General features: G+C 35.2%; 2 protein-coding genes across 3 annotated transcripts in view; both read right to left on the reverse strand.

The window, feature by feature from the left end:
* Window positions 1-11406, reverse strand: part of LOC120538107 (threonine--tRNA ligase 1, cytoplasmic-like) — an 86947-nt gene extending 75541 nt beyond the window's left edge. Inside the window, exon 1 of the mRNA XM_039767547.1 lies at window positions 11325-11406. The gene's annotated coding sequence lies outside the window, so the exon portion shown is untranslated. The remainder of the gene's footprint in view (window positions 1-11324) is intronic.
* Window positions 10039-24768, reverse strand: part of LOC120538091 (regulation of nuclear pre-mRNA domain-containing protein 2-like) — an 89019-nt gene continuing 74289 nt past the window's right edge. For both annotated transcript variants that reach the window (XM_039767530.1, XM_039767521.1), the window contains exon 10: window positions 10039-14793. In XM_039767530.1, the coding sequence (XP_039623464.1) occupies window positions 11636-14793 (3158 nt within the window). In that variant the 3' untranslated portion in view covers window positions 10039-11635. The remainder of the gene's footprint in view (window positions 14794-24768) is intronic.

Raw genomic sequence — 24768 nt, forward strand, 5'->3', positions numbered from 1 at the left:
TGACTAAGACCTTCTAATGATGGTTTTTGGTTGGGCCAAAGCCTTACTACCAACTCTTGTACATGCATATAGTTTTAAGGCACATTTTCTATGCAACTCCCCATCAATATAAAAAAACGACAACATCAAAAGTCCAGACCAACTCTATTGATTTGCAGAATTTTTCTGCATTAACTTAACTGGATTCTACAGTTTGCTTTTGTTTGATCTGTTTTGACAATGTTCTTTTCTGTTTTTTGGGGTCAGGTATTCTCCAGCATATTCTAGTAAACATGAAAATGATATTGTAATCTTTTTTTTTTTTAATTTGTACCATGTCTTGTGATGATGCTTGTTTGTTACAATATATAAGAGACTAACTAACTGGCAACCATGTAATCCAAATTGACCATTGAAACCAAACAAACAGGAAAACTTTACATATAAAGCACCTCTGCTGGTCATTTAATGAGGCTCAAGTCATGTGAAAAAGTGGAAGTATTACCCTTTCAACTACTATGTTCAATTATCTTTAGTACGCAAGTCTAACAATGCTCAGTTAAATTATTAAAAAATTTTTAAAACACTGTGCAAAAGGTGCATTTATTTTCATAGCCCATTACAAACCAACTATGTCAATTGAGTCTTTTTAGAATGACAGGATTTTTTTTTTCTCTCACCAGATCATCAGTATTCTGTGGAAATTAAATGCTCTACATATATTTGCTGGACATATCAAGATCACCTAAACAAAAAATGTATTGGGATTGATACAATGAACTTCAGGGGCTGCACATTGCCTAATTATTGAGATGCATTTTTGAGGAATGGATGGTATAATTGAAATAAAAAGAATGGCACATGCACCAGAAGCAACACAGCACAGAAATATGTCTATATGCAATACGCACAGTATACGTTAGCAAAGATCAGAAAGCAAAAAAATATATAAAATGCTTCATTGTCCCAATATTAAGTTTGGGAATTCTTAATTTGGTCACTTTTATAAATCTTACAGTAAGTAAATCTGTTGATTAAGAACTTGAACTGATACACTATCCAAAATATTTAGGTGAAACCTTTTTACAAAAAGGAAAGATTTTAAAAGGTGCACCTAGAATTTAAAATGAGCAAGTTGTTGTTTTCTTTTTAAGATGTTTCTTCAAATAAGACGTCCTCCATTCTTTGTAAATAAATATATGAAGCAGTGCACAGTTTTCTTAAAACTGACAACAGCAGACATTAATAATGAATTTTAACAGTAGTCAACTTCAAAATAGTCTACACCTCTTCACAAAATAGAACTGAAAAGTTAAAAAAGAATTTCTTGCTATTATTCCTCAAAGTTGCCACAAACAACATTTTTCAAGTATTTATTTTAATGTGCATAACAATTAACGAATGCAGGGTAAATTCTAATCTTCTCTTTGTAAATGTAGACTTTTTATGTACTCTATAATCAAACTATTTGGTATTTAACACAATGGTTAATTAATGGATGGATTGTGATTTTCTAAACAGCTTATATCTGCATAAAAATTGTAAAATCAACAAACTCAAACAGGTTAATCAATTTACACAGAAAATGTCCATGTGTACAATTTAAGTGACACCTAATTATAAGAAGTATTTTTCTTAAAATAGGGAAAAATGAAGTAATGAAATAAAATGCCTAGATAATTAGTTTTACTGGCAAAAAGTCCACTTCAATTGAATTTTAATACCTAATAAACCTGAATAATGGTTAAGTTGAAAAAAGTACATGGATATGGTTTTTACTTTTTAAAACTTTTAAATGTGCATTTTATTCAATAACTATATTTTATTCATACTATTAAAATAAGGAAGTACTATTGTTTCACATTTTAATATTTAATTTGCCTACATGATAAAAATATATAATTAAGCAATATTTTTGATAAAAAATCAAAAGTAGACTCCAAGTGTACAATGCATTTTTATGACTGATTTTGATTCTTCAGTTAACTAAGCTAACTTTCATTCACTTTCTCTCAAAACATTTATTTATTGCCTTAGTAGTTTAGAACTGGGAGATAAATCACACTACTTTAATAACTGCTTAAAATACAACCAATGTCATACAGCCAATTGTTTTATTTTTAGACACAGTAAAATTAAAAATCTCGTACAATCTTATCATTCTTTAAATTGGTTTATCCCATGCAGTATGTAGTGAACATTAATTGGGGACCCACAATTTTAAAATGACTTATTTTATTCTGCTAGTATCTATTGATTTCCAAAATATGGATGATGGTCTAGAATCCTGTGTGTGTTTGGGGGTTGTGTGTGCCTTTCATTTGTCTTCATTTCCACTGATGTTCCATAGTGAATAATGCTGGTAAGATTAGGTGCAGTATTGGCTTTCTGTATAATGCATAAAACCTATTAACATATCCATACAAATTCAAAGAATCTGAATCTTTCAAGCACTACCACTACTACACATATGGGCCTTCATCCATCTAGAAAGATATAACTCGTGGAATCATCAATGAAACATGTAGGACTAATTGAGTAGCATCAATTTAACAACCTGGATAAGACCAATATACTACAGAAAGAGTGACTTTCAAACATTTGCACAAGAGGTGCCAGCGTTCTTGAGTTCTTCGTATATAGCTTTATATTTCGATGGCTTCGTTTCTTTTACAAAGATATGGAAATCATCTCTTGGTTGTCCCCTTCTTTTATTCTATTTAATTTGACTCTCTTCAAATAATTTTCACAACACAGACCTTTTGCTGTTGGAACATTTTTGTAAGGAAATCAAGTGATGAGTCAGTGTCCTTTAAATGCTTATCAATCCCTTGTTTCTCATGTCATCAAAATATATTTCTCAGTCGAAATCATGCAATGCTCCACATTGTTTTACAATTTTTGTTTTCTTCTCAAGTTCAACATACTTTTTGTTCACTGAAATTTTGGTTTTTAATCATCTTCAAAAACAAACTAGTATAAAATGAGCATGACTAAAGTTACAAAAATGTTTCATTTTGTTTTAAACTCCTTTCTTTCCCCCTTTTTTCAATGACCCTGTCAAGCTCAAATCATTTGGATAACAACGATTGTGTTGTATCTTTCCCAGAGGCTACTGCTCTTCTCACTGCTTTAGTTCACAAAAAGTTAATTTGTAAACTCTGTCCTTCACAGCCTCTGCTGCTAAACTGCCATAACATCAATGACCATTATATTTTTTGAGAGATATCAAAAATAACGAGTCGGGGTATATCAGCAAGTTCCAAAAAAATACATAATAGTGAGGAACGTTGTGTCTCTTCAGTCCCATGTAGTTTGTTAATTATTAGCTTATTTAATCACTTAATCTGTTCGTTTTTTGATTTTTTTTTTGTTATAGTCAAAATGCATACAAAATGTTCCCACAACACTGATTTATTGAAACAAGCATTAATTACTGATGGATTACCTCATTATGAAAATGCATATTCTTCCATTGTGGGATTGCAGTGACATTTGTATCTATCTGGGGAGCAACAGGTCCCAACTCTGGACAAGACATCAGTTCACTATACAGAACACTCTTTTTTTGGCAAAATTTATACTAATAATTAACCTAAACAGCATTTCTATAGGGTTTTAGAATAAAAAGAATCCACAGAGAAAACCCATTTGAGCACAGGGAGAATGTGGAAACTACACAGATTTGGTGATCAGTTTAGGGACTGAACCAAAGATTTCAAATGCATAGGGCCCTATTTCCAATCATTGAATCATTTTGCTACTCTAAATTAATATACATTACAATTACCTCCCATGCACACTCTAGGCTGAAACGATGGTATTAACAGGTTTAAAACCTCAAGTAATGGGGTTATTTTCTTAGGACACTCCCAAACACATTTAAAGTTTACAACTGTTCTACTATATAATTATGGTTTTATGTGTCTTATAAAGCAGGATGACTCCTCGTTTGAATGATGAGTTAAAATTTTAAAATACTGCACTATTTTAAGTGTGATCAACAAAAGTACATTTTTGTTGATAGCTGAATGTACACATGAAATATTTGTTTCTGGAGATTTTGCAATTCTGTTTTCTGAAGCCACTTTATCAAAGATTACTGAAGCCTACCGCAACAGTATGAGGCACAAATCTGTAAGCATTCCTTGAGGGTATATTTAATCCAATAAAGATCACACACAAACCCATACTATTATTCAGGATTTCTGCATCACACAAAAATAAATGTCGTCATTATTTAAACATTGTTTACATCGTGAGTGGACTTTTCCTGCGATTACTCCAAACACAGGAAGGCAGAAGTAAAGGAGATGAAATTTTTTCCTATCATGAATGCAGTAATGAATTTAACCAATCGACTAAAATGACAGTGTTTCTAAGTTCTTACAGTTATAATGGAAAACAATTACATATCTCTGAAAGGAACTGTCGCAAATCTGCTAGTATGAAAGCAGTCTTGGATCTGTGTTAAACAAAATATGCAACACACAATTCCCCCAACACAATTAGAGACAGAGTCCTGAAAACAATAAAAAAAAGAAAGATGTAGCCTCCATCAAAATCACAACAGCCAAGAAATTAAGAAAATATTATTTGAAAATTTTATATTAGGTGAGCAGCATGCCGGAGCTGCTGCCACTTCCAGTTGTCACGCAACATGGATTCAATCCACATTTTCACATTCTACTGAAGCATTTCTCTCTGAACAGCAGGTTCTTCCTTTAGTTAAGCAAAGAGGCCATCTTGATTGAAGAATCTGAATGGCCTTATTACCATGGATGGATTTATATTAGCTTTTCAACAGATAAGCATGTTGGTTAGAGAAAGTTCCAGCCTTGTTCCTCTTCCTAGGACTGCTCCACAACATATGGGAAATGGATGCACAAAGTTAATGCCATACACAGATTTGATAACAATGTCTTACAGCAGAGCTGAATCGATTAAGCCTTTACAATACAGAAATTTAAGAAGTAGTACTTTTGTTTTCCATACAATTTATTAAGGCCATGTATTTTGTTAAGACTGCTACACAAGTTTAACTTAACAACAGTTTGACCTGTGGAGGATTGTTTCCCAAAAGGTACGACTTGTGATGTGAAAAATGAATACAATTTATTTCATATCTGTGCCTTAGCAGCATTATTACACACTTAAATAAAAGAAAATTATTAAGGACTAATTTGGACCTATCTGGCATACTGTTACACATAACACAACACTTTTTATCCATTGCCATTTAGTATACAAGAGTTATACACTTTAAAGAAAATCTGAAGTATTGGCATTCCAAGTAGATGTAATGCAACTACTTGAGATGGTGCAAAGTGTGTGATCACTATGCATTTAAAAAATAACCTACACAATTGAGAACGCTGTTTACATATCAATGTAACTTGTCAGCATCATAAACACCACTTCAAAATATCAATTTCCTCCCTAAATATTGTTATTAAAGGAAACTTTTTTTTAATAGGCTATTTGGATTTGAGAAGAAATGATGAATCTACAGGTAAAGAAGAAGTACAAAATTTTACCTTTAATTTTTGCCATTAGTGTATATAAAAAAAAAAAAGTTAAATATTTTACAATATTACAAAGTATGTTCTATGCTCATATTTCAAGTATTGACAGTGGAAATTAAAATAATAATTATTTCCATATTATAACTGCTTCAATTAAGTGATTGTGTCTTTGATACAACATTATCAATCATATTCTCAAGACATTTTGAAATACATTTGATGACCAATATTTTCAGTTGCCATTTGATTTGGGAGGCTGACTCCAGGATCCTTTTAAACAAGGGAATGATGATGTGGACACAATACTTCAGTGTCCTTGTTACAAATACTTGCTTGGTTACAGAGTAGAACATATACATTTTTTTAATTTTTCTTTAGGTACGTGCTTTCACTACATACATCACAAAGACATGCATGTAAGGTTAACTAGTAATTCTAAGCTGGCTATGTTTCAATGAGTATGAGTGCCCTTTGAAGGGCTGACATCCACATTAAGGCTTGGCTTCTGCTTATGTCCATAGCATTTAGCTTCAGAACTTTATTGGATCATTGATGTATCTGGAAAACTCTTAACTGGTGTCTCACTAAATCTGATGTTGATGAGAATATTACATTTTGTGGTGAAGCCTCCTTGGATTAGTATATTGTGATAATTTTATCTCTGTCAATACAAAATATATAAGTGGCATTACAAAACTTGCCATAAATGAAAGGCGGCATTTTACACTTCTCATATAATCTTTCTCAAATCCAAATTTTCATAATAAACTGCAAAATTAGCAACTATTGAAGATATTTGTGTTATTTTGCAGGGCTCCTTTCCAATCTCACTGTTTTTCTAAAACATACTGGCCTATTATTTCTAGAATGAGCAGATTTTAACTTAAAGGAATTAACTCTAAATATTAAACAGCTAAAGAAATTTAGTTTTGAGCCATTTCGCTCTTCCTGGAATACTTCAACAAAATGACATTTCTCAGCCTATTGAAAACTAAATGTACAATATAATGTATGATTAATATAATCATATGTAACTGGACTATATTCTGCATATACAGAATACACAATTGTCTTGAAACTACATACACCTTTGATAAAACCCTAACAAAACTTTTTTTTTAATGCAAAGAAAGAAAGTGTACTGCACTCTTTGCACATACATAAACAGGTAATCCTACCAACATTTCAAAGAGCAAAAAGAGTGCATTATTTATTTACATCTTAGCAGCATTTTCCTCCCGTTACTTTAAGGTAACTTTAACATGTTTTAAAGAAGATTCTTTGCCAATTCAAATTTTCATTTTGCTTTTCTTTTTCAAAGATTATACTGAAGTCTCAGAAATTATGATTAGATTTTTAAAGCGTATGACCATTTCTTTGAAAACTTGGCATGAGATCTGTCACCTATTCATACCAGATGTCAATATCTGACCATACCTGAACTCAGTAGGATAACTAATTACCAAAACGTAATTCCATACCTTCATCTATCCATTTGTACAATCACTAGCACAAAGAAGTAAAATGGCAAAAAGGGGGGTGGGGGTGGTGGAATCTAATGACAGGTTGGCACTGTGACACAGACCTAGCATGGTGGTTTGCATCCAAAGACCATTGTGTGAGTCTGTGTATTGTCTCCCCAAGTTTGCATGACTTTTCCTACCACATTCCCAGAGATGTGCTTGTAAGATTGATTAGGGACTCAAAAATACCTCTGGGTGAGTGTGTGTGTGTGTGTGTGTGTGTGTGTGTGTGGTGCCCTATAAAGGAATTTCTCCTGCTTTATATTTGACAGTACCAAGATAAGCTTCAATTTGTCATTATCATGAAATGGATTAAATGGGTTAAGGAATTTTAATGTTAACAAAAGCTTTACGTTTAAATGCTGCTACTCAAGTTCCTTTTGGGTTTAACCTGTCCAATATATGCTTACAACTACAGTTAATGGTCTGTTTTGTGTTTAGCTGAAAAGATGACACTGAGAATACCTTTAGCATCTAACAGAAACTAAAAGTTTCACAAATATCTAGAATATGGGAATTTTACTTAAAGATTCATAATATCTGCCGCCCTTCACTGCACATCGCCACTCCCCCACAATCAGCTTTTTGTCACATGTTCAGTTAGATCAGATTTAAATATCTTGAATTTTCTTTGAAATGTATACTAAGCCAGTGAAGGTTACTGAACCCTTTTAACACTTACTCAAAAAATTTCTAAATTTACCTAGCAACGGCATGTTTATAATGGACTGCCTCCAAGCATGACCTTTTATGACTACGTTAACTAATCGTTACCAGAAAATCCCAATGGAAGTTCCAACTACCATCTAACCATTCAAATTACCAGAGCTTTAATCTGTGACACACAAAGAATGACCATTAGCCAACCAAAACATACTATTGCTCAGTTTCATGCTGGAAGAACTACACCTATATTTTAAAAACAGATTCACACTTGCACATTGTTAAATCAACTTTTATTCACAGCTTATCATGTGTCTGAAAAGATATGGAAACTAATGTATACAGTATATACACACTGGATGTTAGATACAAAATTAACTTGTTGAATGCATCTACTGTGTTTTGAAAAGATGTATAAATTAAGATGTTTTTCCTTATAATGAAGGATTAAACACTTATTATAAGTCAAATTAATATGAAAACTATCTATTATAAAACTTCAAAACAGACTATGCTATTTGAAGAATTATTGCATTACTAGCTTATTATGATAATATGCTTTAGTTAAGACTTAAAACAGTGCACATACTGTATCCAGCAACTAAGTCTAATACATTAAAGAACATATAAGAAAATCCCTACATGATGTATCTGAACATCATAAGCTTGGGTTGTATAAAGCATTTTATTGATTCTATGGATTCACATTTTTAATTCTAACCAATGAATATTTTGTTTAGTATGCCTATATATTAACTAATAAAAATAATGCAATCACAAAAATATCAAAATTGGCCACAATAAGCAGGCTTGATTGCTTAGGCAGATGTAATATTGCACACAATAGCTTTGTCATATAAAAAACAAAACTGCAAGCTGTTTTCTAATGCATGTGGTGTCAGAGTGCAAATATACACACACATTGCGACTTTGCTGTAAGCGCTGGCAAGATCAGATGCCAAGAAGATGCCACTAGTTTTGACATAGAGTGTACACTTTAAAATAAAAAAAATGCACATAGTTTATGAAAACTTGTTGCCAAGCAGAAATATATTTTTGAGTAGTATTCGTCTATATTAAAAAGTTAGATTTGGTTTGAAGATAAAACTATATACTGTAATGCAAAGGGTCTTGTACTATTACTAAACTAAGACCACTATCACCTAGTTGTATTAGTATACAAACAGGCAACATACAAATACTAGTGGTGCACACAAAATTAGGCTTGAATAAATTTAAATACTTTATTCATTGTTGTGGAAGGGCGACATATTTTTAACCAAATATGTATGACCAGAATGCATACTGCTAGTGAATTAACAATATTCATATGTTGAATTATGCTTTAAGTGTGTAAAGAGAAATGTAGCAAATAAAAGAAAATGGGTTAATTTTTTTAAAAAAATTTTCCACGCCATAAATGAATAGGTTACTAAAGCATTAAGAAATAGCACCCAACACAATAAACTAATTTTTATGTGAATGGGACAACCTAACAAACCTTGTATCTGGTTCTAATGGGAAGACAGTAAATATTTGATTAAACATCAGAAAAAAACAAAAATAAATTAAGATGTTTTGGTAGTAGCAAAGTCTGATCACAAGCACATTCCTGTCCTTTTGTCTGTATTTGAAGACTGAGACGCAAAGAGTCCTCTTCTTCAAGGAAAGAAAAAAAAAAGTTTATTTTACAGGTACAAAGAAACTCACAAGGAAAACTAGATCAGCAAATTCCTATTTTTGAAATGTATCAAAAAATTGCTTCTTGGTTTTCATCTCTTATTTTATTAAAGTAAATACAGGTGCAACTTTCAAAGAATGCTACGTAGTATTTTGTTGAACTGTAAAGTATACCTTGTTTCATTTCACATTAAACTTTTCTAGTAGCTATGTAACCAAAACATTTGTCTTGAACTTTCCAAGCATTTGACATATTTACAATAACCTGACAACCCCCCACCCCAAAAAGTCTTTTCTTCATATAAACTGATTTACAATAATGTTCAAGGCAAATCTGCTACTTTAGAACAGAAGAATCTTTGTCAACAAGTTAACATTTTACTTTTGACTTTCTTGCTTAATAAGATTTATTTAAAGGCTTATTAAAAAAAAGTTTCTGGTGAGCAAATGTATCTGTGTTTTACATTCTGAAACAAAATTAAAAAGCTTCACATTATTCAAAATAACCTAAACAAATTACACACACATACATCACTTTTGGGGAAAAAGACCAAGAACAGTGCCATAATACCTCTTCAAAGTAATGGCTTTATAATTACAAAAGACACTGAAGATCCCTAGACCATCACATTTCACAAATCGAACTTGACTTATTAAAAGATCCCATTCTCCTCCAAAGCTGGTGATTTTGAAAATGTGAAATCTGTGGCAATGCAGCCATACATTTTCTCATGTTATCTGGGCCAGAAGCATACGGTTTACAGTATATGCTCTATGGAGAGCAAAATGCGTAAGGTAAAATCAGGTGAGATTTACACTACAGGTACAAGCCATGTTATGTCTGGGTAAATGAAAAGGAATAATAGAACAACAAATACGGAAACAAAGTGATGACTTCACTTAACTGAAAACAGTATTACTGAATGTCTGATTTGCATGAATTATACTAAGTGCCAAGGAAACAAACACCAACAGCTATGACCTAATTAATGAATGCATCAGAAATGTGTCTGTGTAGCACGAAACATCACCCCTAGCTGCATCTTAAGAGGGACACTTTCATTCACCTTTACTCTCTATTTAAAGGTATTTGGAAGTTGATCATATTAAGTATAAGCAGCACAAATACTAAGCAATATTGGGATAAATGAAGGATTTATTCAGACCCTGGCATTCAGGGTTTGCATTCAGAATTATTCAACCTGCCAAGAATAACTACTTCCCATGGAACTATTTTAAAGTTTTCGGGATAAAATAACCATCAAATTACTTTTTGTGTTTACATGGAAATAATCTTAACCTAAATCTAAAGATTTTTCAAAAATAAATGCATTTTTCCAGCAGTTGATAATTCTATATAACTATTTTATAAGAAATACCCAAATTAAAAATATGTTTTCAAAAGATAAGGTCTTTATATTTAAAAGCTAATATTGAGTATTAGTAAATTAATTATTTTAAGCAAACCGACACAAAACAAAGTAGCAGATGCAAGGGTTTGCCACATAGCATCATGCAAAGTTAATGACCTGTCATAGGTATGGGGTTCTTAGTTATGAAAAATGCTGATGTGCTGCCAATAATGCTATTTAAAAATTTTACCTTCCAACAACAGATTCTTCATGCAGCGTGCTTAGTTCGGAATATAACTATTACATTATCAGAGGCAAATGTTGTCAACTTCATACACTGGCTAAAAAGCCAGTAGTATATAAGCCAACTGTCAAGGCTCTTACACACTGACACAAAGTAAAGCTGAAATGCATTTCAGGTCAAACATTCTATTTAAGTAAAATCCCCCAATCAAGTGATAAACTATGGAGTTTTATTTGACAAATAGTTTACATAACCAGACTTAGATAATCATTTGATTCAATGGCAATATGTCAAGTTTATTTTTATTGACAGATTTTAAAATAAAAGTGTAGAAAAAAAAAGAAAAAATTATGATCACCTTTTTCCTCCAGATTCTTTTATATTCTTCTTTGCGTTGACATTGCTGCAAACTCTAAGTAAGTAAGTATGCACAATCCCACAGGGAAGTAGCTAGTTAGTCTTTAACAATCAGCATGTGGAACATGAAACATTGTCAACTGAAGCACACACTTGTTTAGTAATCTAATTTTGCAGCACCATCACGGAGCCAAGAGGTAATTGTAGGGAGTCTTTTTCATGAACACACTATATTTAGCCTGGATGCGTACTTGTGTGTGTGTGTGTGTCTTTTGTGTATCACATGTAACTTATGGTCAAGATTTGCGAAAATTAATACCGGGGAGGGAAAAAAGGGCGTCTGGGAGCAAAAAAAGGGTTTCCTCCTCCACCTCTGTCACCACTGCCATAAGACATTCGGGGCCTCTTTGCCCCACGAAAGGACTCTCGCGCATTAAAATGGTGCTCCCTGGGTCTGAAGTCTGGACGGGGAGGTCGGAAAAAGGGTCCCATTGGCATCTGTGGAGGATGAGGACTAGGGTACAGAGGAGCCATAGGTTTATGTGGTAAAGGTGGTAGCAAAGGCCGGATACCATGATCTTGTTGCAACTGTGAAGGTGGAGGAGGAATTGGGTGTTGTCCAGGGCCCTGTTGTGGTGGTGGTGGAAGATTGTGTGCAACACCATGGAGATCATGGCATAATGATGTGGCATTTGATGTCTGCTTTTGAGAAGATGCAGAAACAGAATTAGAAGCAGGAGGTGAAAGAGGATTACTTAATGATGGCGGTCCTCCTCCACTAAGATTTTTTTGCACATGTCCTTGAATTGGTGTTGGGCCTCCACTTTGATGATGATGTGGTGGAAGGTCCTTATTAGGAGGACCACTGCCTCCTGCAACAAGATCCCGAGCATCAGGCGGAGGGGGCAAGCCTGAAAGAGGTCCAAAATGTTCTTTTACTGTCCCAGGCTGGGGTGCCGGACCACAGTGGTCTTTGAAAGGAGGTAGGGTTGCAGATAATGGTCCATGATCTCCTAATAAAGGAGGCAATGACGGATTAAGTAGAGGAGGGGGAGGAAGAGAAGCAGGAGGCGGTAAACCATCCTGTGCTGCAGTGAGAGGAGGGGGAAATGAATTTGGTGAAGGTGGAACAACATTCACACCACCAATAGTAGCGGTGTTCCCACCAAGGGTCATAATTGGGTCCCTGGGAGGAAAAGACAAACTATGATCCACGATCCCCATTATTCCTCCTGGCCCTTTTGAATTAGGATTTCCTTGCTTTGAGACCACAAAATCTAAAGAGGAAGGAGGTGGTGGAGGCTGAGGAATGGGAGGGGGGGGGTGCGTTTTAGAAAAAAATGAAGGTACTGATGCTTCTGGGAAGGGAGGTGGCTGTAATGTTAAAGATCGACGGTCATCGTACTGGTTCCCAAAATTAGAGAGTGATAGCGGTTGATTAGATGAGTGGGGCGCAGAAGGAAGTGAAGTGGCTGCAGATGAAAGAGAAGTAGGAGGAGCTGCTGGACTACCTAGACCAATAGTAGAGCCAGGCAGGTCTGAAGATATTCCAGATGTAAGAGAAGCTCCAGTGCCATCATGATAATGATCTCCACCCTCAAACCAGCCAGCTGTTCCTCGTGGCGGTGCTAATGCATCTCTACTGTGCCCACGAACTCCTTTACCAATCACACGAATTGATTCAACTGTCTGTATCCTCTCTCCTGACATTCGACGATTACTATAGCCCAGTGTTTCAATAGGAGCTCCTTTACCTACTGTACTATCAGGGAGATGGTCAGAAGATGATGAAGAAACCAAAGTCTCAATTCTATAATGTTCTTCTTCTATCTGCTGCTGATCAGAATTAACAAAGCCTGCACCGACATCCCCTTCAGTTACTGTAGTGCTGTTTCGATTCTCACGGTCTCTGTCAGAGGCTCCTAAATGATGGTGTCCTGGAAAATCTCCATCTGAAGATTTCCGAGAACTGGATGCATTCTTTAGCATGTTTTTGAATTCAATGGTTGATGTAGCAGATACAGGAGCACTCAAAGTTATTTGTTGTGTAAGATCAGTACGTGATGAACTTGACCCAACTCCAACTCCTGACACCATATGATTGCCAGATGCCGAAAGAGGAGAAGAATCCACATATTGTTGTAATTTAGAGGCACTTCCAAAATGTTTGTTGTGATTAGCACTAGAAGTAAAGAAATTGCTCTCACCAGGTTTAGGAGATGGGGTTTCCTCAGGTGCCACAACTTCACTGCTACGGCCAAAGCCATGACTGTGCACTACCCTTGAGGGACTGGAACGACTGTTCATAGTATTACTGTTATAATTCCCTAGTTCCTGATGCTGACTAAACTTTCCTTCCGTGTCTCTGTTAAAGTTATCACCGACCAATGCAGGTGGTGGCTTCTTTGCATAATCTTTAACTTCAGAAAATGTCTGCTGTGTTTTGTTTGATAATTTCAAAATCGATTTGGATGGTTTTTTGTCCAAATTGAATAAAGCTGAAGGAGGAGGGCCTCCATATTCATAGCCACTAGTGTGATAGTCATCATCATCTTGAAAAGATGTATCTGGATAAAACTTCTCTGATGGTGAACTGTCAGGGTTTGTTAGAGATGAAGGCTTTTCCCAGCCATCTGACTGACCTCGGTAAGAGGTTGGTGAAAGTTCACCCTGCTTAAAGGGTCTATAAGATGATGCAGTGGTGGTAGTGCTAGCAGCAGATGAGGAATTCTGCTTCATATCTGCAAGGTAAGAAGATTCTCGACCTTGGAGCGGGGAGCGTGTGCTGCTGGGTGTAGATGATGATCCTGGGCTTAAGATTTTTGACAAAAGAGACATAGGATCTACCATACTTCCAGAAGCAGATGGTTTGTCCATGATCTCATCTTGAGTGGGAGTACTTCCCCTCTCATCACGAACTGGGGTCCCATCAACATTGTCTACAGATGTACTGGTAGGGATACGATGTTGGCTATGGTGATAGTCCGAATTAGAGGACTGGGACTCTGACACTGGGTTATTTATAGAACTTCCAAGAATAGGGATATTAAGGTTGAGAGCATTGAAACTAGGGTTCACCTGGAGAAATTTATGAATTTTCAACTCCAAGCTGGTTGGAGAAGATGCCGAAGACAATGAAGATTCCTGCTCTTGCTCAGCTGGCTGCTCCTTCCCCTCCTTACCAAGGTAAGAACTGCTGCAGTTTGCTTGCTGAGTATGTTTGGAACCAGACCCAGACACTCCAAGGTTTTGTGCTGCAGGGAGTTTATTGGCGGAGGTTGAAGAGACTTCAGAAGCTGGAGAATTGGAGTGGAAACCTTCTAGATTCCTGGATGCAGTCAAAGACTGGGCTGGACCTAGAGCTGAAGTTGAGGGAACACAGCTTTCTTTTGTACTGCTGGGAGTCACAGTGTGAGTGTTAGACTGAAAGCTGCTATTTCCGGCAACACTCTGAAGAAGAGAAGACAGGCCTAGAAAAAATAAAATGTTAAGTTACTTTTGGCATTAACTTGAATCATTCACTTTATGTAACATACCTGTATTACTGAATATTAGAAAAAATAACATTCAAGAAATCACATGACTCTTAAGAAGTTAATTATTAACCATGTTTTCACACTGGGAACAGCTTGGAAGATACTGTATCAAAAATGTTAAACTTGAGGAATATAATTCAGAAAGTGTTTTATGTATTCAGTCACTGACAGTACTGGCAATCTGGCTGTACAATTTAGGACACAATACAAATACATCCTCAAGTTCACCCAAGAGTTCTACAAAGAAACTGCTGTTAAAAAGGGTAACATTTGGCCATAATGCATTTACATGCTCCAATCAAACAAACTTTGGGACTGCAATAGTAAAATATTGCTTTGACACATTATTTCCCCACTCACATGAATCATCATTATTTATTCCAAGCAACACTGATGAAAAGGGCACATGCCTTATTGTTTGGAAAGGTCCAAGGAAAGTTACAATTAAGATATCACTTGTGAAGAACCTAGAGCACAGAGTGAACCAAATAATACATTACCAACTCTAGATTCCACCTCAGGTCCTTGATTTGTTACAGGGAGGGCCAAAGACTTTCATGATTGTCAGAAAGCATGTATGCTATTTAGATTCACTGCTGTAATGGAACTTTCTCGGTTCATAGATGATCACAGAATCCTCACGATCAGTATAAAAGCATGTAAACCATTTAGATACCCTATTGTGAAATTACTTTTTCAAATAATCTTTAAAGTCACATGATGATACTTATTACTGATCAGACTACAACTTAATACATTGCTATTTCTTGACAGATGTGGGCTTCTTAAACATTAATCTGTTTAATATAAAGGGGTTTAAACAAAAACAAAAAAGGAAATTATTAGTACTCTTTTGAATGACTCAAACAAGTTTGATTAGAACTAGAGTCTCATTGCTGTGAAATTAGGCTCACGTGTGCTAAATTGCTAGTTTTAATGTGACATGAATAATGATTAAGCAATGAGAGATGGTTTTAATGCTTAAAAAAGTCACTTTCATTCCAGTTTCCTTATTAACAATACAAAAATAAAAGAGAAACCTTAGATCACCAGACAAATTATTAGCAGCAAACATTAAAATTCAGAAATGTATGAAGCCATCCCCAGAGACTCTGGTATTCCTCAGTCCAAAGTTTGCAATATGTGCTTTATCACCACAGACACATTTAGAAACTCAGGAACCTATATAGCATTCCTAGTGCAATAACTTGGACCATTGGTAGTTCCTGGTACTTTTCTATGTACTTTTTATTCAACCAGGAATATTGTGAGAGGGTTTCATGTCATGAATTGTGCTGACATGTTGACCAAAAAACATTTGCAGTTTCTTAAAAATCTGTTAATAGTCTGGACTTCAGAGTGTTATCAAAGCAATAATCTCCCCTGTGAAGAAAGAATCTGTTCAAAGCAATAAGGTGGGGATTCTCCCATGTACTCCTGATCACACAGCAGTTTGCACCATATCCATCCTTTGCACGTGACATTTTGCATAAAGGTTACTGTTGTGCAGTGGGAAGTTGTATGTAATTAAAATTATTGAGACAGAATGTAATTTGCTGTGTGATGTAATCTTACTTGTCTTATCCCACTGGTAGCACCAAACATCTTTGCTTTACTTCTATCACAGCTGATTTTTTTCCTGCCCCTATTCCATTTAGTATATCTTTCTTTCACCTTCACACACTTCAATGGGCTTCACACACAACAGACATATTGTAGCAGTCATAGGTTCCTCGTATTAATCCCTTAAAGCTAAAGAAGTCTTAACATTCCTATTACATGTACAGTAATCCCTCACTATATCGCGCTTTGACTTTGGCTACTTCACTCTATCACGGATTTTAAATGTAAGCATATCTAAATATATAATGCAAATTTTTTACTGCTTCGCGGGTTTCTGTTTGGACAATGGGTCTTTTTACTTCTGGTACATGCTTCCTCAGTTGGTTTGCCCAATTGATTTCATACAAGGGACGCTATTAGCAGATGGCTGAGAAGCTATCCAATCAGAGCATGCAGTTAAGTTCCTGTGTGCTGATTGTCTCAGTGAAGGAGCGCCAAATTCGATTCCTCTGCGTTAACCAGGAAATCTTGTCTTGCACATTCAGCATCAATGTGTTTCTTTGTGTAAAGAATGAACTTTTCTGCTGTTTTGTGTTCATCTTTGTACATAGTCAAGCCCTTCGTTATGGCTCCAAAACGATCTGCTCCTGCTACAGGGGCCATGCCCAAGTGCCAATGGAAGATGCTAACGATTGCCGAAAAGGTAAAAGTTTTGTATATGTTGAAGAAAGGGAACAGCTACACCGCTGCTGGACGCCATTATGGCATCAATGAGCATCAACGAGTCCACAATTCTTTTTATTTAAAAAGGAGGAAAAGAATATAAGATCTACGGCCGCAGTGTCCTTTAACCAGAGTGCAAAACGAGCTGTAAGTGGCCGTAATAATGTGGTAGTCCGGATGGAATCTGCTTTAGGGATTTGGATTGAAGACTGCCTGGAGAAGAACAACGACGGTGCCACACAGTCGCCTGAAGAGGCTCCTTTAGAAGAGCTGTAACGCTCTCCTTTGTTGTGCAGTAAAATTAAACTCATCGTTATTGGACAAGTCGTCGTGTCATTGTTGGTGCGTAACCATAATTCATTTTCTACATACAATACTTAGTACATGTATGTACATATGTTTAGTGTCACTGTACACACATTTTACTGTATACAATTTTTCGTGCATTGTAAGTATTTAGTGCTGGTGGCCTGTCTATCATAATGGCTGTAATATAACATGTAACATATGTGATATCGGAGACACTATTATATTTAGGTTTTACTGTATATAAACAGTATGTTTACATAAATAATTTCAACGAATCTTACCTAATATCTAATACAAAGGGTTTATGCTGTATAATTGTGCGGGGAATGTTTATGAGTGTGGGAGAGTTTATAAGGGCTTAAAATATATAAAAATAACCATATAAACATATGGTTTTTACTTCATGGATTTTCACCTTTCGCGATGGGGGGGATTTGGGATTCTGGAACGTAACCCCCCGCGATAGGCGAGGGATGACTATACACCAGGCTTGTTTAACCATTGTTTGATTAGCTTATGTGACGTCAATAATATCACTCATTGATATAAAAATAATTCTTCCATACACACTTATTTTTGCAAACGACATACTGGAAACCAGGATGGAAAAAATTCTGGAGCATTTGTTATTTTTTCAACATTATATGATAAACCCAAAAGGAAATCATACCACTGGGTAACGGGAAATTTGACTAAAACACTACTTTCATAAGCTAAGTCTTTCTGCAGATTGTTGGCTAAACTAAAGTCCTAGTGCCAATAAATACATGAGAATTGCAGAGTACATTGACTGAACACGAATCTAAGAATTTTTCTGTACTCAATACTACTAATAGTCTTACTTTCCTTTAGGGTTGCCATAGTACTATTTGAACTTAATAAATTCTAATGTGGTTTACATTCGCAAGTGAACATAAAATTTCAAAACTCTCAAAATGGATTGATACTCTAAGGATTTTCTACACTGCTATTCCCAAATGTGTATATCAATAACTATGGCCGTCAGTGGAGTGAACAATCTTCCGTCAAATTAAAAGTAATACTAGTATATAGTTTAAAATGCAAGGAGCCTGCTGAGGCTCTCATTCAACCAAAAGAGGTAATTGGTATGCAGAGACTAATTTTGTATTCTTCACAAGCTGAGGCAACCATAGTGAATATGGAGAAGCATATAATCTGCTTTGTGTGTGTCATTCAACTTGTCACACTTATTGGAGCTGTGGAAATTTTGTGCAGAGGGTGGGGGAAAGAATAATGATTGGTTGAATGTCATTATTTTTTCTTCCATGTTGCTGCTAGTGGCTAGAACAATGCAACTACAAAGCCACCCATCAATTATAGAGCTTATTTAGATCCAGTTTAGATTTCAAAATCTCCAAATTGAAAGATTTAATAAATCTGCAAACTCATCTATCTTAAGACAGAGAAACACTGTATGCGACTTCAACTACGAATTAGTTTACTGTTTCAATTTAACCTTCATGGTGGCGAACTGATCTTCAATACAATTTAATTAAAATACTAGCAGACTGCATGCAGGGGAAGGAAGTCCTGCCAGAAGCTGCTTGCATGTGCACATTATTACACCACCGAGTCCAGTCGTGCATGTGCGAATAAACCTTTGCATTAGAAAATTGTTTCTGCTTTATGAAGTCTTCCTAGCTGCTTGAGCACAATACTAAGAAACCGAGGACATTAGCATCTCACTCGTCCTGATGTTTTTAGTCATAACAGGCAACTCAATTCATTCTTCCTAACTATAAAAGTATAAAATATAAGTAAGGAAAACAAAAGGTTACCTAGATACAGTATGAAGAACCCTGTGGCATGTAAACTGTTATGCACAGAGTAATATTTACCTTACACAAAATAAGCCTCACAGCTGCCATTATATACAGATTATAATGACTCACTGTTTTATTGACACTATAATTTACCATCAGAGTGCCACATTCACCTGGTATCCAAAATTGTCAGTTGCTGTAATAAAGTTTGCCTTTTACTTATGTTATTCCCTAACATACGTTATAAATGATCAGCTTCACATGTCACATTTCATTAAAATTACAATGGCCAAAAATGTTCAAGAGAAGGACTTGATTATATATTTTTTTCTTTTTTCAATTGAGACTATTTTAATTGGTTATTGACAATTGTCACTGTGTGTGATTATGGTGGGTGTGTAAGCACATGTGAGTGAGAATTGCCCTTGTAATGGACAAGTTCTGACCAGACCTGCTTTCAGCCCTTTCCCAGTCTTGATGGAAAAGCCTGTGGCCCCTACAACCATAAAGCCTGCACAGTCCTTGAACACATCTGAATGTCACACCATGCTTACACTTCCTAACTTGTTTACGCGCTGGATAAGTCAGAGTCTTTACTTAATATGCACACTCAAAAACTGTGCACAAGTGTGCTATTGTATAATAATGCAAAGGGTATTGTTCATAATTTTTATGTGTAGTTGAGTTTATCCGGAGTGATTTAAAACAAAGAATATCTGAGTAATTAGCACAAAAATGAAACAGGAGTGGCGGCTCTGAGGCTAAGGATCTGCACTGGCAATCGGAAGGTTGCTGGTTCGAATCCCGTAAATGCCAAAAGAGACTCTGCTCTGCTGAGCCCTTGAGCGAGGCCCTTAACCTGCAATTGCAAAGTGCTTTGAGTAGTGAGAAAAGCGCTGTATGAATGCAAAGAATTATTATTAAACAGTAACAAATGATGAGCAAAGTTGAAAGTAAAGCATAGAAACTTTCATTGTATTTAGGCCTAAGGGTAAATGAAAACAAGCAGCACAACAAAATGTCACCTGAAATAGTACCTGAAGGTTGATACAGTCTGTACAGGTGTATATGCAGGGCTTGAATTTCAGCAGAAAATAGTGTAATAATTTAAAATGTGGTTTCAGTTAGCTCTTTGTAGGCAAAAAAAAAATAAAAATAATAATAATTGCCATTTTAATGCCATTAGTGAATTCACAGAAGTAAAAACACAGGATTCCTGCATGTGTGGAGAAGCACAATAATGTGACTAAACTACTGTGTGTTACAAACATTAATACATTTGTTGCCATCTTGTCAATGTTGTGAGCATGGATACAGCTGTCCAGTTCAGGATTTCACTTAGCATGTGCCTTAACAGTGCACGATAGAGGAATTTATCTGGAACCTTCAGCAGTTTTACACTTGCTCATATGATGTCATTAGATAATGTAATCAGCATTGTTTTAGGAATATGCAAATAAGGCTAGCGTGTCCAGAAGTAACTCTACACGTGCAGTGCCACTTATAGGTGAAGGAAGTAAAAACCAGGGAAGTTCCAAATCCAAATGCCCGTCTCTTTACTTGCAGCTAGTCAATAATGGGGATGATATGAGCTGCTTCATATACTTATTCTAAAGTAAAATGTTTTTAGTTTAACAAAACTTCTAGTTTTAGTCAGAAATGAAGTGCACGGCAAACCTCTTTATCCATAAAACATATAGTGTGCATCTCATTAATTATGCACTTCTATTACCACAGTTGGCAGGGATGCCAAAACATTGTAGATTCATTTTTAGCAATGAAGTGCAAACAAGAAATTTGAATCACTGGTTGGATATTTTTAAGCCAAAGCTAAAATGTGATAAACTTAGTCAAAGCACAATTAACAAAACTATAATTAGCATGGGAGCAGTCTCCAATTAAAGTAATTATAAGTACTGCAGCTGATGTCAGTTCTACTCAAATGAAATTCTAAAATAATGAATTACTCCTCAACTGATAAGTTTCGTTTCAAAAAGGCTTTCTTAATGTTGGGACAAGCTTATTAAATTTAAGATAGATTAAAACAAGTACTATAACTAAATGACAGGTGGCTGAAACTTGATCGTCTTTACAGCTTATTATTTTAATGAGGAATGAAGAGGTGGATGATAAATTCAATTATGTTTATATGCATTTTTTAGGAAAGATCGTAAAAACAAAGCTCATAATAGTTTGCCAGCGTTATATATTTCTCTGCCAAGCAAGAGAAGTTCAACACGCAAAAAAAAAAAAAAAAAGGCAGGTAAGATGCAGAAGGTGACAGGATTTTTGCCTTTAACATACAACTTTTATTATTGTTAAAGGAATGCAACATCCAAAAACAATGTTTTTATATTTTGCTTACCCAATGTAGTTTGTAGTGAAGAATGAAGACAAATTTTTATCTCGTGTTAAGGCATAAAGGGGAGAGAAAATTTTAGGATGGAGTAAAACCCAATGTTGACCAATGTTTTACAGCAGTAAACAATGTGAAAAATATTTATGGTAAAAAGAAATAAAAATTTCATGTTTTTTTGTGTTCCATAATCAACATCTCAGTTATCCAGTCATATGCTCAAAACATACAAAACAGAGCTGACAGAAATTAACGTTATCAACTATTTTATCAATTCATCTAATGACTTACTTTGTCTAAATAATTCAAACAAGCATATGAATGTTGGGCTGTATTTAAATATATATTGAATAATTTGGAATGTAGATTTTGAAAACATCAGGATATGAAAAAACGCAAGTAAAATGACTCAAAAATGAAGAACAAGACGACAAAAAAGTTGTCAATAAAATATTTAAGTAAAAAAATACATTTCTGATTAATAACGGACATGATAACATAACTTGGTGTCAGCAGTCCAACTTGAAAGAAGATAAAATAATTAGTTCATGTTTGCACTGCAGACTTTGGTACAGTTTCTCGCTTTGTTCTGAATGGGCAATGATTGCATAACACACATTTTTATTAAATTCCCTTTGCCTGTTATTGCCATCATCACATATAAGCATGTATTTATTCTAAAAAAAAAAATACTGGCAAGCTGGGCTGAAAAGTATGTGCATAAATCCGTTCATTCGTTTTAAATGCTTTCAGCATGGCAAAAGTACTAAATAAATAAGATTTATTATTATATTCTTCAGCAATATTTCCTGTTTTTCAAAAGCTACCTACTAGATGTCTTAATCAGTAGCTTGCCATGCAACTCTGCATTAATAATCCTTCAAAAATGACATGCAAAAGGGTCTCTGCAACACACATATTAATTCACTCAAAACTACTTATACTAAATACATACTGTTTCAGACACAGGAGGCAAAAAGGAGAAATGGGGAAAAAAACTTCAAACAGTACAATACTTCATAAGTAGTATTCTCTATAGGGAGCTTTTTTCCAGCGACAGAAGTGTGGCATGACTGTCATCAGCCTGTCCACAATGGCTCAGGACAGAACCTTTAATGTTGGCAGGACTCAAAAAGCTTTCTTATAACACCCAAATATTTTTATCTTGCAAACACTCTTCTGAAACTAACTTGACATACTGGCAATGCACAGCAACAGCAGGTGGCTTTTGAGAGTGGAGAAACAGAAGGTAATCACAAAGGGAAAAATAAAAATAGGGCAGCTTTAGCAATTCTTAACTGTGTAAATGGGGGAATTACCATAAAGCAGAAAGGAAATAGCTGATGGCTCTCCTTACTTACTGATCTAAACTCCAAATCAAAACAGTATAAAATTCAGTAGTTATTGTGGGTCTTTTGATGCATATAACGAATACGCACTATGTTCTTATTGTCATTAAAAAAAATATAATCTTGTAAGCACCAACTCAGACCCTCAATTTCTTTTGTTCAGGAGAATCCCCATGCTTCCACTGTTTCAACTGACACTTGGACTCTGTATCATAAGACATCAGCCATTATTCAGCCCCAGACCAGATCCTAAATTCCTATTAGTCTGAATTCATTATGCTGATGTGTTACCACATCCAATGTTCTAAAAATAAAACTCATTTCAGTAGTTTAGATAACTAACATGAACAGATATTCCTCATGCTTAATTGTACATGAAGGATGTAATCAATTAACCCATGACTAACCCCAATAGAGACAGCTTATCTTACAACAGTCATTCTTTAATTCTCTTATTACAACTTGATCAAAAGTGGCAATATTTACTTCTTCTTACTATGGGACTGGTTCTGGTACACATTGAATAGGCAAGATTGAATATCTAAAGTTATATTATTCTCGAACATTAAACAGCACAATACTTATCTTTTGTATGTTTTTCATCAGTGTTAACTTGACTCTAAAACAAGAAATGTTCGACAGAATCTACGAATTCTAGAAACTTGTATTTCACAGAGTTGAATACACAGGAGATAATCCTAACCCACTTAAAAGATCGGCACTTCTCCAGGTTCAACCTCAACACTTTTTAAATTACTGCTTTTATCTCTAATCAAAAATGTAACTCCTGACATGTCTACCTGAAAGCTCTATATATGTCAAGGGAAAGTACCCTGTGTTTTGATTATTGAAAATGCAATCACAGATACCAGGAATTCAACAATTGGCTAATCAATGTAATTACCAGTGTTCTTATAGTTTTAAGGTGCTTTTTACCTTTAATTTTTAAATTTGTTTTTCATTTTTACTTTTTATTTAATCTTAGCTTTTCAGCAAATAATTTTGTAGCATATTTTATTAGTTTATTAGTTGCTTTACTCACCAAAACATGTCAACAAAGAAACCGTTTTCAAATCTAAAAAACACATCTTTCTTAATAGTTATGAAAGTGTATATCAAAAATCTTGTAAATTAGTCCACTTAATATATAAATACACAAGAACAATTTTCCTATCCATTACAGAACATAATTTTCTCGTGATAATGCCAGCACTCTACAGTGGGTACGGAAAATATTCAGACCTCCTTCAATTTTTCACTCTGTTATATTGCAGCCATTTGCTAAAATCATTTAATTTTTTTCCTCATTAATGTACACACAGCACCCCATATTGACAGACAAAAACAAGAATTTTTGAAATTGTTGCAGATTTATTAAAAAAGAAAAACTGATATATCACATGGTCCTAAGTATTCAGACCCTTTGCTCAGTATTTAGTAGAAGCACCCTTTTGAGCTAATACAGCCATGAGTCTTCTTGGGAAAGATGCAACAAGTTTTTCACACCTGGATTTGGGGATCCTCTGCCATTCCTCCATAGAGTTGTTGTGAAGCAACTCCTTCGTTATTTTAGCTGTGTGCTTAGGGTCATTGTCTTGTTGGAAGGTAAACCTACGACCCAGTCTGAGGTCCTTAGCAATCTGGAGAAGGTTTTTGTCCAGGATATCACTGCACTTGGCCGCATTCATCTTTCCATTGATTGCAACCAGTCGTCCTGTCCCTGCAGCTGAAAAACACCCCCACAGCATGATGCTGCCACCGCCATGCTTCACTGTGGGGACTGTATTGGACAAGTGATGAGCAGTGCCTGGTTGCCTCCACACAT

The sequence above is a fragment of the Polypterus senegalus genome, chromosome 1 (assembly GCF_016835505.1).
Source record: "Polypterus senegalus isolate Bchr_013 chromosome 1, ASM1683550v1, whole genome shotgun sequence".
NCBI classification, from domain to species: Eukaryota; Metazoa; Chordata; class Cladistia; order Polypteriformes; family Polypteridae; genus Polypterus; species Polypterus senegalus.